Below are 11688 nucleotides of genomic sequence, written 5' to 3' on the forward strand. Positions count from 1 at the left end.
ACTGATATGGGGAGTTGTGTCCTTTAGGCATTGGTGGGGTGGGGGGGGCGGTCTGCGTCCACACCTGGGCCACTGATATGGGGAGTTGTGTCCTTCAGGCATTGGCGGGGGTGGGGGGGGTCTGCGTCCACGCCTGGGCCACTGATATGGGAAGTTGTGTCCTTCAGGCATTGGCGGGGGTGGGGGGGTCTGCATCCACGCCTGGGCCACTGATATGGGGAGTTGTGTCCTTCAGGGCCAGGGCAGTAAAGTCCAGGATTGCTAGTGAGCTCCCCAAGGGGAAAGGCAGTTTCAGAAACAGATGCCCCTGCTGGAGATTCTTCCTCCAGAGCCAGTCCTGGAGGACAGAGGTTATCCCAGGAAAGGAGCGTGGGAATTGGCTTACAGAAAGGAGTGGGCTGGTGGCCTGGTCTGGACATACTGGTTTGAGGAAGGTCCTCCCAATCCCACTCTGTCCAGTTCATTAGGAACTACCCATTTGGCTGCTGCTCCTCCAGGGATGTTCTAGCCAGGCTTTTCTCACACCCTGGGGTGATGACCTCACTCACCCTGGCTGGAGGCGAGGCTTCAGGACAGCACAGAGTTCAGACACCAAGGCCTCCAAGCCTGGAGGAGACAAACTGCTCCAGAGAGTGGATTTCTCTGAAGGAAGCCATGGAACAGGGCTCAGGGTAGAACCCACCTGTGAAAGGTAGGAAAAAGCTTTCATTTCTAAAAATTGTTTCTACCCCCTGTGCTGGTCTACACCCATCCCTGGGGCCTCACCATGTACAAGGAGGTATGGGTGGTGTCGGCCAAGTAGGCGCTGGCTGGCCCATCTGGAGCTTCCCCAGCTGTTTTCTTCACTTTAAAAAACATTTCCCGCCACCTGCAGGAAAAAGGCCCAATGAACCCCAGACGCAGAGTCCAAAAATGCCCCCTCCTCAAGGACAAGGTTTCTCAATCACAGAGGACAAACAAGAGCACCACAAGTGCGTGTCCTGAGTCATGGTGGGGAAAAGGAATGCAGATGGACTTTCTCCTCTTCCTGACAGACCATACACACCTTGAGGGCAAGAGCTATGCCTGTCCCTCTGCATCCCCCATGACAGCCATGAGAGCTCTGAGGGGGTGTGTTTCTCCAGGCATGTGGCCTACCCACCCACAGCAATGGGAGAAGCCGCTGCTGCACTAAGCAGTGGATCATCTGATTATTTCCACTGGCTTCAGTCTCCCCCTCAAATACACAGCCACCCAGGCCCCAAAAACCCCAGGGGGAAGGGTCCCTTGGCTCTTATTCAATAATCCACAAAATGTCATTGCAGGTTGAGTCCTTAATAATGCCATCTGATGAATAACGGTTCTGTATTCTGGCTGCACACTAGAATTATCTGTGTAACTTTAAAAACTAAATATTTCTCACATATTATGTGATTCCATTCAGTAGAACAGCAGTTGCCATTGGCTAGGAGGGAAGCTATAGGGAATGACTGGTAATGGGTGCAGAGTTTCTTTTTAAGGTGTTGAAAATGTTCTGGAATTAAACAGTGATGTTTGTTGGTTGTACAACCTTATGAATTAAAAAATTGAATTATATACTTTAAAAGCATGGTATTACGGTGTGTGAATTTTATCTGTTTTTAAAATTAACCTTTCTCCTTCCTTTGTGAAGAAAAAAAGCACAGGCTCTAGCCTCACCCTGATTCTGCTCCAATAGATCTGGGGTGGGGCTTAGGTACCTGTATTTTTTGAAAGATTCCCCAGCAATTCTGATGCAAAACCAGGGCTGTGCAGTCGTTGGCGAGTATCATAGTGAGTTAGGGTTATTCAACCTACTAACAGGGAAGAGGATGGGTAGCAGGAATAGCTACTAACCCAATTTTCCAGATAAAGAAATGATGAACTACTTCCCTCTTTAATCCTCGGGCAGCAAGGCAACGACAGAGCCAGGCTATAACCTAGTCCTCTTTAAGATCCAATCAGGCTGCAAATTCCTCTGCTCACACTGCCCCACAGTCTCCAAGCTGCTCTCTCTAGCAGCAAAGGGGTGTGAGAGTACAGCAAGGTGGAGAGGGAAGCATACCAGGTTAGTATTATGAAACTCTTCTAAGTACTATAGTAAACCTAGAACATCAGGAAGCCTGAATCTGCCTATAATTAATTATAAATAGATGACAGTGGGCCTCTAACCTAGGATCTCCATCAAGTTCAACAGCTGAGTCATAGTGTGTATGACTCAACATGGAAGCCCTGCATAGGAATGAGATGGGGGACAGCACTGTGGCGTAGGGAGACACTACCTTCCTCAGTGGAGGGTGGTTGGACCACCTCAGTGAATAGAAAGGCCAGAGCTCTGGACCCTATGTGGACACTGCTAAGGAACACTGGGCTGTGCTCCAGCCAGCCAGATAGGTGATAGTGGAGCTGGCTCCCATGCAGCCTGGTTTGGGGAAGTGGAGCACCAGGGACAGGATGGAGAGGCTACACCACCAACAGTGGAATTCCTTTGCAGGGCTCACAGGAACTTCTGCAGGGCTTCCCTTCTCAAGTCCAGTGCAGCTTAAAATGCTCACCTGTATCTGTCCTTGGACCCATTGGTTTCCTTGCTTTCCTTGCGGGGGAAAGAACTATGTGCTCAGCACTTAGGAGGAAAGCAGGGTTCTACAGAGTTGAGACAATAGAGAACTGGCTTGCCAGCCTGTCTCATGAGGTTCTAGTGTCTATTTTCCTTTGAAAGTACAAAGAGTGGGCATTCTGTAGTTTTCCTACTGAAAGCTAGCTCAAAGACGTTTGCTAAATTTAAGACAGGAGATAGAGGTGGGAAGTGACTGCTAAGTGCCAGCCTGGCATTTTCCACCAGACTCGTTGTGTACTTAATCTGGAAAACCTTGAAGAGGTGACCTGGAGCCTAAATGGGGTTACACGGGGCACCACTACCCTGAGACTGGGGGTACTGAGCAGTAGCCAGAACCAAGCACTGCATATTGACCAGGGATGACTCAGGCACTCCAGACAAGGACTCTCTCTCCTGGCAGAGGACCCAGGCTGGCTATGCCACAGACCTTGGACATGAAGGCTGTTATGCATGGGTTAGTGCATCTATCAGTTGTGCTCTCCTTCTAGTAAATTGCTACAGGAAATGAGTTCAGAATACAGGGAATGCTGGGATACAGGGCTACACATTTTCCTCCCTATGCATAAGGCTAAAGCAGTGTCTCAATTCTTTGCCTCAACATTTTACATGGAACCTCTGTGGTCAGAGTCAACAGCAGGAGAAAAGCTGGATTCCTTATTTTGGGTTCTTGGCTCGGTTATGCTCTATTTCTCATTCTCTGTTGATAGGAAAGGGTAGCCCTCTCAAAAACAATAGAAATCCCTCTTTCCCGTTTTCAGAGATAGGATTGAGAAGTAGCTTGTGCACACTCCATAGTTAAGGCAGAAATCAGAGCCTGTATATCCTTATGTTGAGATATGGATGGTATGGCCCAAGTCTTGGTCCAAACAACACCAAGGCTGAGAATGGAAAGGAAGGAATCCGTCTTGGTCTAGGCCATTAAATTCTTCTTTAAAATAAATAAATAAATAAATAAATGAGATGGTCTTGCTGTGTTACCCAGGCTAGAGTTCAGTGACGCGATCTGGGCTCACTGCAACCTCCGCCTCCCAGGTTCAAGTGATTCTCCCACCTCAGCCTCCTGAGTAGCCAGGATTACAGATGTCCACCATCACACCCAGCTAATTTTTGTATTTTTAGTAGAGACAGGGTTTCACCATGTTGGCCAGGCTGGTCTTGAACTCCTGACCTCAAGTGATCTGCCCACCTCAGCATCCCAAAGTGCTGGGATTACAGGTGTGAGCCACCACGCCTGGCCTAAACTCTTCTTAGTGCTTTGCTTTACATAGGGTCACCAGTCAGTTTGAGAATAAACACCTCCCAAAGCCAGCAGTGAGGGTTCTTTTTGTTTGGTTGTTTTTTGAGACAGTGTCTAGCTATATTGCCCAGTCTCCCGAGTAGCTGGGATTACAAGTATGCACCACCATGCCTGACCGGTTCTTAACCTTTCTTCAGTCATACACTTGTTTGGGAACTGAAGGACTGGTGAATTTTCTCTCCAAAAAAATGTACACAGACTTGGGGTGAGTTGCGCATAACTGTAATCTCAGCACTTTGGGAGGCCAAGGCAGGCAGATCACTTGAGCTCGAGTGTGAGACCAGCCTGGGCAACATGGCGAAACCCTATCTCTACTAAAAATACAAAAACCAATAGCTGGTTGTGATAATGCGAACCTGTAGTCCCAGTTACTATGGCAGGGGCAGTGCTGAGGTGGGAGAATCACTTGAGCCATGGAGGTAGAGGCTGCAGTGAGCTGTGTTTGCACCACTAAACTCCAGCCTGGGTGACAGAGCAAGATCCTGTTACACACACACACACATACACACAGTACATGACAACAAAATCCTCTTGGGCACAAATTACATATGATTTGCAGGGAAGGGACTGTAGAACCCATGCAACCAGGTTACAAATCCCAGCTATAGGACAGAAGGCAGCTGCATACCTGGGCAGTTTCTCTGGACTTCCTTCCAGGATCTCTACTTGCCCAATTGTTGGCACACACAGAACATCCCCTTCCTGGACTACCCTGCAACACAGCAGTGGCCCTGGTCAGGTCACAATGGGAGTAATGAGCATGTGTTCATTACCACAAACCCACCCCCAACATGCAGACTACTTCCACCCAGAGACCTACTGCCCACCCAGAGATCCCACGCAGTTCTCCAAGGAACAAGTCAGACTTAGGATGAGCTAGGGGAAATGGTGGAGAGACTAGAAAGGGGGATCAGAAACAGATGAGAGGCAGAGCAGGATCCTGGCTCTTTTGGAGCCCTCTTTGATCACAGGTGTCTCTGTTTGGAATGTCCAAATTAACCTCATGGTTCAGATTTCTCTTCTGTGGTCTCCCTGATATACCAAGAGGCACCTACCACAATCTGTCTAAAATGTGGCTTCTTTTTTTTTTTCTTTTTGAGATGGAGTCTCACTCTGTTACCCACGCTGGAGTGCAGTGGCGCGATCTCGGCTCACTGCAAGCTCTGCCTACTGGGTTCACGCCATTCTCCTGCCTCAGCCTCCTGAGTAGCTAGGACTACAGGCGCCCGCCACCATGCCCCGCTAATTTTAGTTTTGTATTTTTAGTAGAGATGGGGTTTGGTCTCTACTAAACCCCAGGATGGTCTCAGTCTCCTGACCTCATGATCTGCCCGCCTCGGCCTCCCAAAGTGCCGGGATTACAGGCGTAAGCCATAGTGCCCGGCCACAAATGTGGCTTCTTTTAACCAGGGCCTCTGGGGTACCTGATTCTAAGGCATGGGATAGGAGGAATGTGATGAGGGTGAGATGCTATCCTCCTTAAAAGGTTAGGTAGCTAACCTGGGTATCTGAAAGTGCCGGTAAAGAACACCGTCATAATTTCCATTAGTGCTGTAGTGGGGAGAAGACACAATTTCGATGTATAACTCTCTGGCAAATGGAGGCCCAGGCAGCAATGAGCAGCTTCCTTTGTCTTCAGGGGCGATGGAGCCTTCCAAATACCTCTATTAGAGAAATAACCGCCATGTTATAACCTTCTCCTAAGGGGGCAGGCTCTAACCTGTCTCTTAGCAGCCAACATGTCTATTTCCATCCTGTCTTTCCCATAACTACAAGGCTTGTGGAAGGTGGCACCTGAGGTAGCAGACCTGAAAACCTCTCCCTCTAATGGGTACCAGGAAGAGAATGTCACCTCCTATCCCCACTCTGGCTCCAAAAAATTTTCTCGGTAAAGATAACCTTTCTGTGACACCTTTAACTTGGCCCAGAGCCTGTGAAATGGTAAAGACATTTATTCCCACAAGACCTATGAGTGACACCAGGCACCCACTGGGATTAACATTAAGTGGTCATTAGTGGGGAACCTCTGAATTCAGGCTCTGGGAAAAGCTGAAAGTGTTGGTTCAGTGGTTGGTTGGTTCAATGAGCTCTACTCTTGAGTACTCCAGTAGTTTTTCCTCCATTCAGGAGGAAACCTACATCCACTCCCTTTCACATGTATCTTATATCTCTACCTGACATCCCATAGTATTAACTGGCTGCTCTAGTATTGCCCAGTAGAACTCCCTACAATGGAATGGTCTATATCTGCATGTGCTATTGAGCACTTGAAATGTGGCTAAAAAGATAAAACAAAACAAACAAACAAAAACAAAGAAATGTAGCTAAAGCGACTAAAAAACTGGATTTTAGTTTTGTTTTGTTTTTTCTCTTTTTTTTGAGACTTTTGCTTTGTTGCCCATGATGAAGTGCAGTGGCACAGTCTTGGCTCACTGCAACCTCTGCCTCCTGGGTTCAAATGATTCTCCTTGTGCCTCAGCCTCCTGAGTAGCTGGGACTATAGGCATGCATACCACCAGGCCGGGCTAAATTTTGTGGGGTTTTTTTGTTTTTTGAAACGGAGTCTCGCTTGTCATCCAGGCTGGAGTGCAGCGGCACAATCTCGGCTCACTGCAACCTCCACCTCCCAGGTTCAAGGGATTCTCCTGCCTCAGCCTCCCAAGTAGCTGGGACTACAGGCATGTGCCACCACACTCGGCTAATTTTTTTTTTGTATTTTTAGTAGAGACGGGGTTTCACCGTGTTAGCCAGGATGGTCTCGATCTCCTGACCTTGTGATCTACCCTCCTCGGCCTCCCAAAGTGCTGGGATTTAATTTTTGTATTTTTTAAAATAGAGATAGGGTTTCGTCATGTTGGCCAAGCTTACTTGATTTAGTTTTAGCTAATTTAAATTTAAAAAGCCACAAAGTGGCTGGTGGCTTCCATATTGGACAGCACCATCTAAACCATGTATCTAGGTCCTTAATTGAACACTACTGTATTTGTCCCCCTAAACTCAACTTTTTTTCTTTTTTTGAGACAGAGTCTTGCTCTGTCACCCAGGCTGGAGTGCAGTGGTGTGATCTGGGTTCACTGCAGCCGCCACCTCCCAGGTTCAAGCAATTCTCCTGTTTCAGCCTCCCCAGTAGTTGGGTTTACTGGTGTGCACCACCATACTGGGCTGATTTTTGTATTTTTAGTAGAGACAAGGTTTCACCATGTTGGCCAGGCTGGTCTGGAACTCCTGACCTCAAGTGATCTGCCTGGCTTAGCCTCCCAAAGTGCTAGGATTACAGGCATGAGCCACTGCGCCTGGCCTTCTTTTTTTTCACACAATGAAGGTTTATTTTTTTTTTGTCACTCTTATGTCTGTTATGGTGAACTGGTGCCTCCTTACTCAGTAACCTATGAAAATGGAACAACTATTATCTGTTCTACAACTTTCTTCCTGAAGTAAAGGCAGAAACCAAAAACTTCCCTTGGATGTATTTAATAAAATATTAAAATTAAATACCAGGCACCAAAGATAATAAAGACTCCTTTCCTTCAAGGTATTTACAATATATAATTGGGGATTAGACAGATTATGTAATCATAACAAGATAGAATAAAATAAATGCCATAAAAAAGATAGAAAATGCTATAGGAGGAAGTGCTAAATTTGTGACTGCGAGATCATGAAAGGCTTTGTGACAAAGGTGTCATCTTCAGATGGCTCTTGAGGGAAAGAAGGGTAGGATTTTAACAGATGAGGCTGGAATAATAGGAAACAATTTGAAGTCAAGGATAAGCATGAGCAAAAGCAGAGACATCATTCTCCATATTATAAAGCACAATACTTAATACATTGTAGCAATTCAATAAACAAGATTGAGTAGATTAACATACACACCTGAAACCTCACTTTTTTTTAAATTTTGACACAGAATTTTCGCTCTGTCGTCCAGGCTGGAGTGCAGTGGTGTGATCTGGGCTCACTGCAACCTCCGCCTCCCAGATTCAAACAATTCTCCTGCCTCAGCCTCCCAAGTAGCTGGGATTACAGGCATGCACCACCACATCCAAACCTCACCTTTCACCTGAATGAATGAAAGCCTTTCGTATGCCCCACTACATTATGGAGGCTTATGATATTTTGATTATAGAAAATGCATAAACAGGCCTGGTGCGGTGGCTCACACCTGTAATCCCAACACTTTTGAGTGGATCACCTGAGGTCAGGAGTTCCAGACCAGCCTGACCAATACGGTGAAATCCCGTCTCTACTAAAACTTACAAAAATTAGCCAGCGTCGTGGCGCGAGCCAGTAGTCCCAGCTACTCAGGAGGCTGAGGCAGGAGAATCGCTTGAACCCGGGAGGCGGAGGTTGCAGTGAGCCGAGATCGCGTCACTGCACTCCAGCCTGGGCGACAGAGCAAGACTCCATCTCAAAAAAAAGAAAGAAAAGAAAGAAAAAGAAAATAGATAAATGAGGCTAAGAAACATTATTATTATTATTATTTTTGAGACGGAGTTTCACTCTTATTGCCCAGGCTGGAGTGCAATGGTGCGATCTCGGCTCACCGCAAGCTCTGCCTCCCGGGTTCAAGTGATTCTCCTGCCTCAGCCTCCCGAGTAGCTGGGATTAGACGCATGCGCCACCACGCCTGGCTAATTATATATTTTTTATAGAGACGGGGTTTCTCCATGTTGGTCAGGCTGGTCTCGAACTCCTGACCTCAAGTGATCCGCTGGCCTCGGCCTTCCAAAGTGCTGGGATTACAGGCGTGAGCCACCGCGCCTGGCTAGAAACATTATGTTCAAAGTCCGGGATAATATGGAGCACGAGTCATAAATGCTACGGCTCTAGTCTTCCAATTCACCTAAGACACAGAAGAGGGTATAAGGGAGAGGAAGCACTCTTGACCTCAGTCCTTTATCCTACCTGAATTCTGAGCTCTCCCACTTCCAGGGGGTCACAGCCAAGATTAAAAGCCAAAGTGGCAGGGACGAGCGCCAGTCCATCAGCGAGGGGCTCTCCCAGCTGCCCAGAGCCGGGTCCCAGTCTATCAGAGAGGTCCCAGCGAGGTTCTAGGACCTGCACCCTGGCCAAATGCGGCCGTGAAGTGTTCGATGACTCTCCGGCCCGGGCCACCCACACCCATTCGCCCTGGAAGAGGCCAAGGCCACGGAGACAGCTCCGGCTCACCCCTAGTGAATCTCCAGTCCCTCCCAGAACTCCCTGGAGTCGCCGGACTGTGCCAGAAACCGCAAAGGAGGACACCACGGGCGGGGGTGGGGGCCGACTGCTGTCCCCAGACTCTGGGCACAGTCTGGCCCGCCCGCGGAGCTCAGTCACAGCCAGCCGAGTCCCTGGGCCTAGCAGCCCTTGCAACGCCGGCCGCGTCTCCAGCACCCGCGGTCCGGGCACTGGGAGGGTCTCTCCGCGCCTCACCAGCAGCGGCCCGACTCGTGGTCCGAGCCCAGGCCCCAGTGAGGTGCCAAGCAGTGCCCAGCCTAGCGCCGGGGGCCGCCGCACCGGCCGCGCCCGCACCCAGGCCCCGGAGCCTAGTGCCAGGAGCCGCAGCAGCGCGCGGCTAACCAGGAGCTGCGGGGGCCCGGGACCCTGCTCTTCGGTGCCCGCGCCCGGCCCCTCCAGGGCTGCCACCAGCAGCGCCGGCCCTGCCGGGCTCTCCCCTGCAGGCCTCAGGGCCAGCACCAGGCCCAGCCCCGCCGCCGGCCACGGGCCCCCGGGCGGCAGCAGCACTGCCAACGGGGGTGTCTCGGTCGGAAAGGGCTCCAGGACCCGCAAGACAGCCAGCGCCATGGTGACAGGAGACCAACGAGGAGGGTGAAGGACCGCGGCTTCCGGAGCCAGCGAGCTAGACCACTAGTGTGCGCGAGCGCCGCTTCCGCTTCCGTCAGGGGAGGCCGGAGGAAAAGGGGAGGGGCGTCGGGTGCAGCGAGCTTGTTCTGAGAGGGTAAGCTGCGCCCCGAGGCGGATTGGTCTGCGTCGTGCCTCGATGGCAGTAACGTTCATCACTGCTGTTGCGTAGCGTTTACGCATGCGCCCTTTGAACCTGTGCTTAAGGAATTTATCTTTGCCTTCTACGGAAGTAATGTAACTATCTTAACTATCTTTCCTCGTAGCATGAACCTAACAGTTTATTGACTGATAAATGAACAGTCAGCATGCTCGGGATGACTGGGCCTAGTGCTGGGAGCTCTAGGTGAAATATTTCAGAAGGAGTCCGCCCCTCTGCGGAACTCCTGCAGCTTCCCCTGTGGAACTGTGAGCACTGAGGTTTGAGGGTTGCAGAAAAGGTTGCAGGAGGGAGTAGCAGGATTAGAAAACTGTCTCATACCTGCTTATAGGTGTATAGTGGCTGCTGAGTGAATTACTAGCTAGATGTGATTCATATAGCCCTGGAGTGCTTGGTGCCACCACACATGTTCCAGCACATCTGGCACAAAACCCATGTTCCAGGACTTCTTGCCCTGTTCGTTGTCCTTTTTGTTTCACTCCCACCACACTTGACGACAAAGCAGCTTCCTTTCTTCACCTCCCAAATCCTTGCAGATTGGAAACTCATTCACTTTCTATCGTAGAGCGGGGCAGGCAGCAGAGCAGGCAGAAGGAAAGGAGTTGAGCTTCTGTCAGCACGGCACCAACAGTCGACTTCCTGCCTGTTCTGTTACATAGATTCCATCCTCTTCACCTCCATTCTTCTGTACAAGACACTCAGCTAGTGGTAGGCCACATTTCCTTTTTTATGGAGACAGGGTCCTACTCTGTCACCCAGGTTGGAGTGCAGTGGCACGATCACTGTTCATTGCAGCCTCCACCGTCCCAGGCTCAAGTGATCTCCCATCTCAACCTCCCCAGTAGCTGTAGCTGGGACCACAGGCACACGCCACCATGCCCAGTTAATTTGTTTTCTTTTTTTTCTTTTTTTTTTGAGACGGAGTTTTGGTCTTGTTGCCCAGGCCAGAGTGCAATGGCACGATCTCAGCTCACTGCAATCTTAGCTTCCCAGGTTCAAAGAATCCCCTGCCCCAGCCTCCCAAGTATCTGAGATTACAGGTGTGTGCCACCACACCCAGCTAATTTTGTATTTTCAGTAGAGATGGGGTTTCACCATGTTGGTCAGGCTGGTCTCGAACTCCTGGCTTCAAGTGAGCCACCTGCTTAGGTCTCCCAAAGTGTTGGGATTACAGGCATGAGCCACTGCGCCTGGACTAATTTTTTATTTTTTGTAGAGACAGTTTCTCTGTGTTGCCCAGGCTGGTCTTGAACTCCTGGTCTGAGGAGATCCTCAGGCCTCAGCCTCCCAAAGTGCTGGGATTACAGGCATAAGCCATCATGTCCCACTATATTTCCAATAATTAACAATTATTTTCACTTACAATAAATGAATTGGATGGTGGCAATTTTCATTTTCTAGACCTTACATTCTCTTTCAGCTACTGCTCAGCTTTCTTTCTCTCTCTTCTTGAGGCAGTCTTCTATTTTGTACATTATACATTCCTGAAAATTTGAAAGCCAAATATATGAAAACTATTAGATTTGCATATTATAAGGGGCTGGGTGAAGTGGCTCATGGCTGTAATCCCAGAACTTTGGGAGGCCAAGGTGGGTGGACTGCTTGAGGCCAGGAGTTTGAGACCAGCCTGTCCAACATGGTGAAACCTCATCTCCACTAAAAGTACAAAAATTAGCTGGGCGTGGTGGTGTGTGCCTGTAGTCCCAGCTACTTGGGAGGCTGAGGCAGGAGAATGGTGTGAACCTGGGAGGCGGAGCTTGCAGTGAGCTGAGA

General features: G+C 49.4%; 1 protein-coding gene across 2 annotated transcripts in view; it reads right to left on the minus strand.

The window, feature by feature from the left end:
• The window catches only part of PEX6 (peroxisomal biogenesis factor 6), an 18134-nt gene extending 8171 nt beyond the window's left edge, over positions 1-9963 (minus strand). For both annotated transcript variants that reach the window (XM_011986740.1, XM_011986739.1), the window contains exons 1-5: positions 8817-9963; positions 5412-5575; positions 4540-4623; positions 766-868; positions 549-682 (exon numbers count right to left, since the gene is read on the minus strand). In XM_011986740.1, coding sequence (XP_011842130.1) covers positions 549-682; positions 766-868; positions 4540-4623; positions 5412-5575; positions 8817-9698 — 1367 coding nt within the window. In that variant the 5' untranslated portion in view covers positions 9699-9963. The remainder of the gene's footprint in view (positions 1-548; positions 683-765; positions 869-4539; positions 4624-5411; positions 5576-8816) is intronic.
• Between the last annotated feature and the right edge of the window lie 1725 nt (positions 9964-11688).

This window comes from Mandrillus leucophaeus, unplaced genomic scaffold (genome assembly GCF_000951045.1).
Source record: "Mandrillus leucophaeus isolate KB7577 unplaced genomic scaffold, Mleu.le_1.0 Scaffold3, whole genome shotgun sequence".
NCBI classification, from domain to species: domain Eukaryota; kingdom Metazoa; phylum Chordata; class Mammalia; order Primates; family Cercopithecidae; genus Mandrillus; species Mandrillus leucophaeus.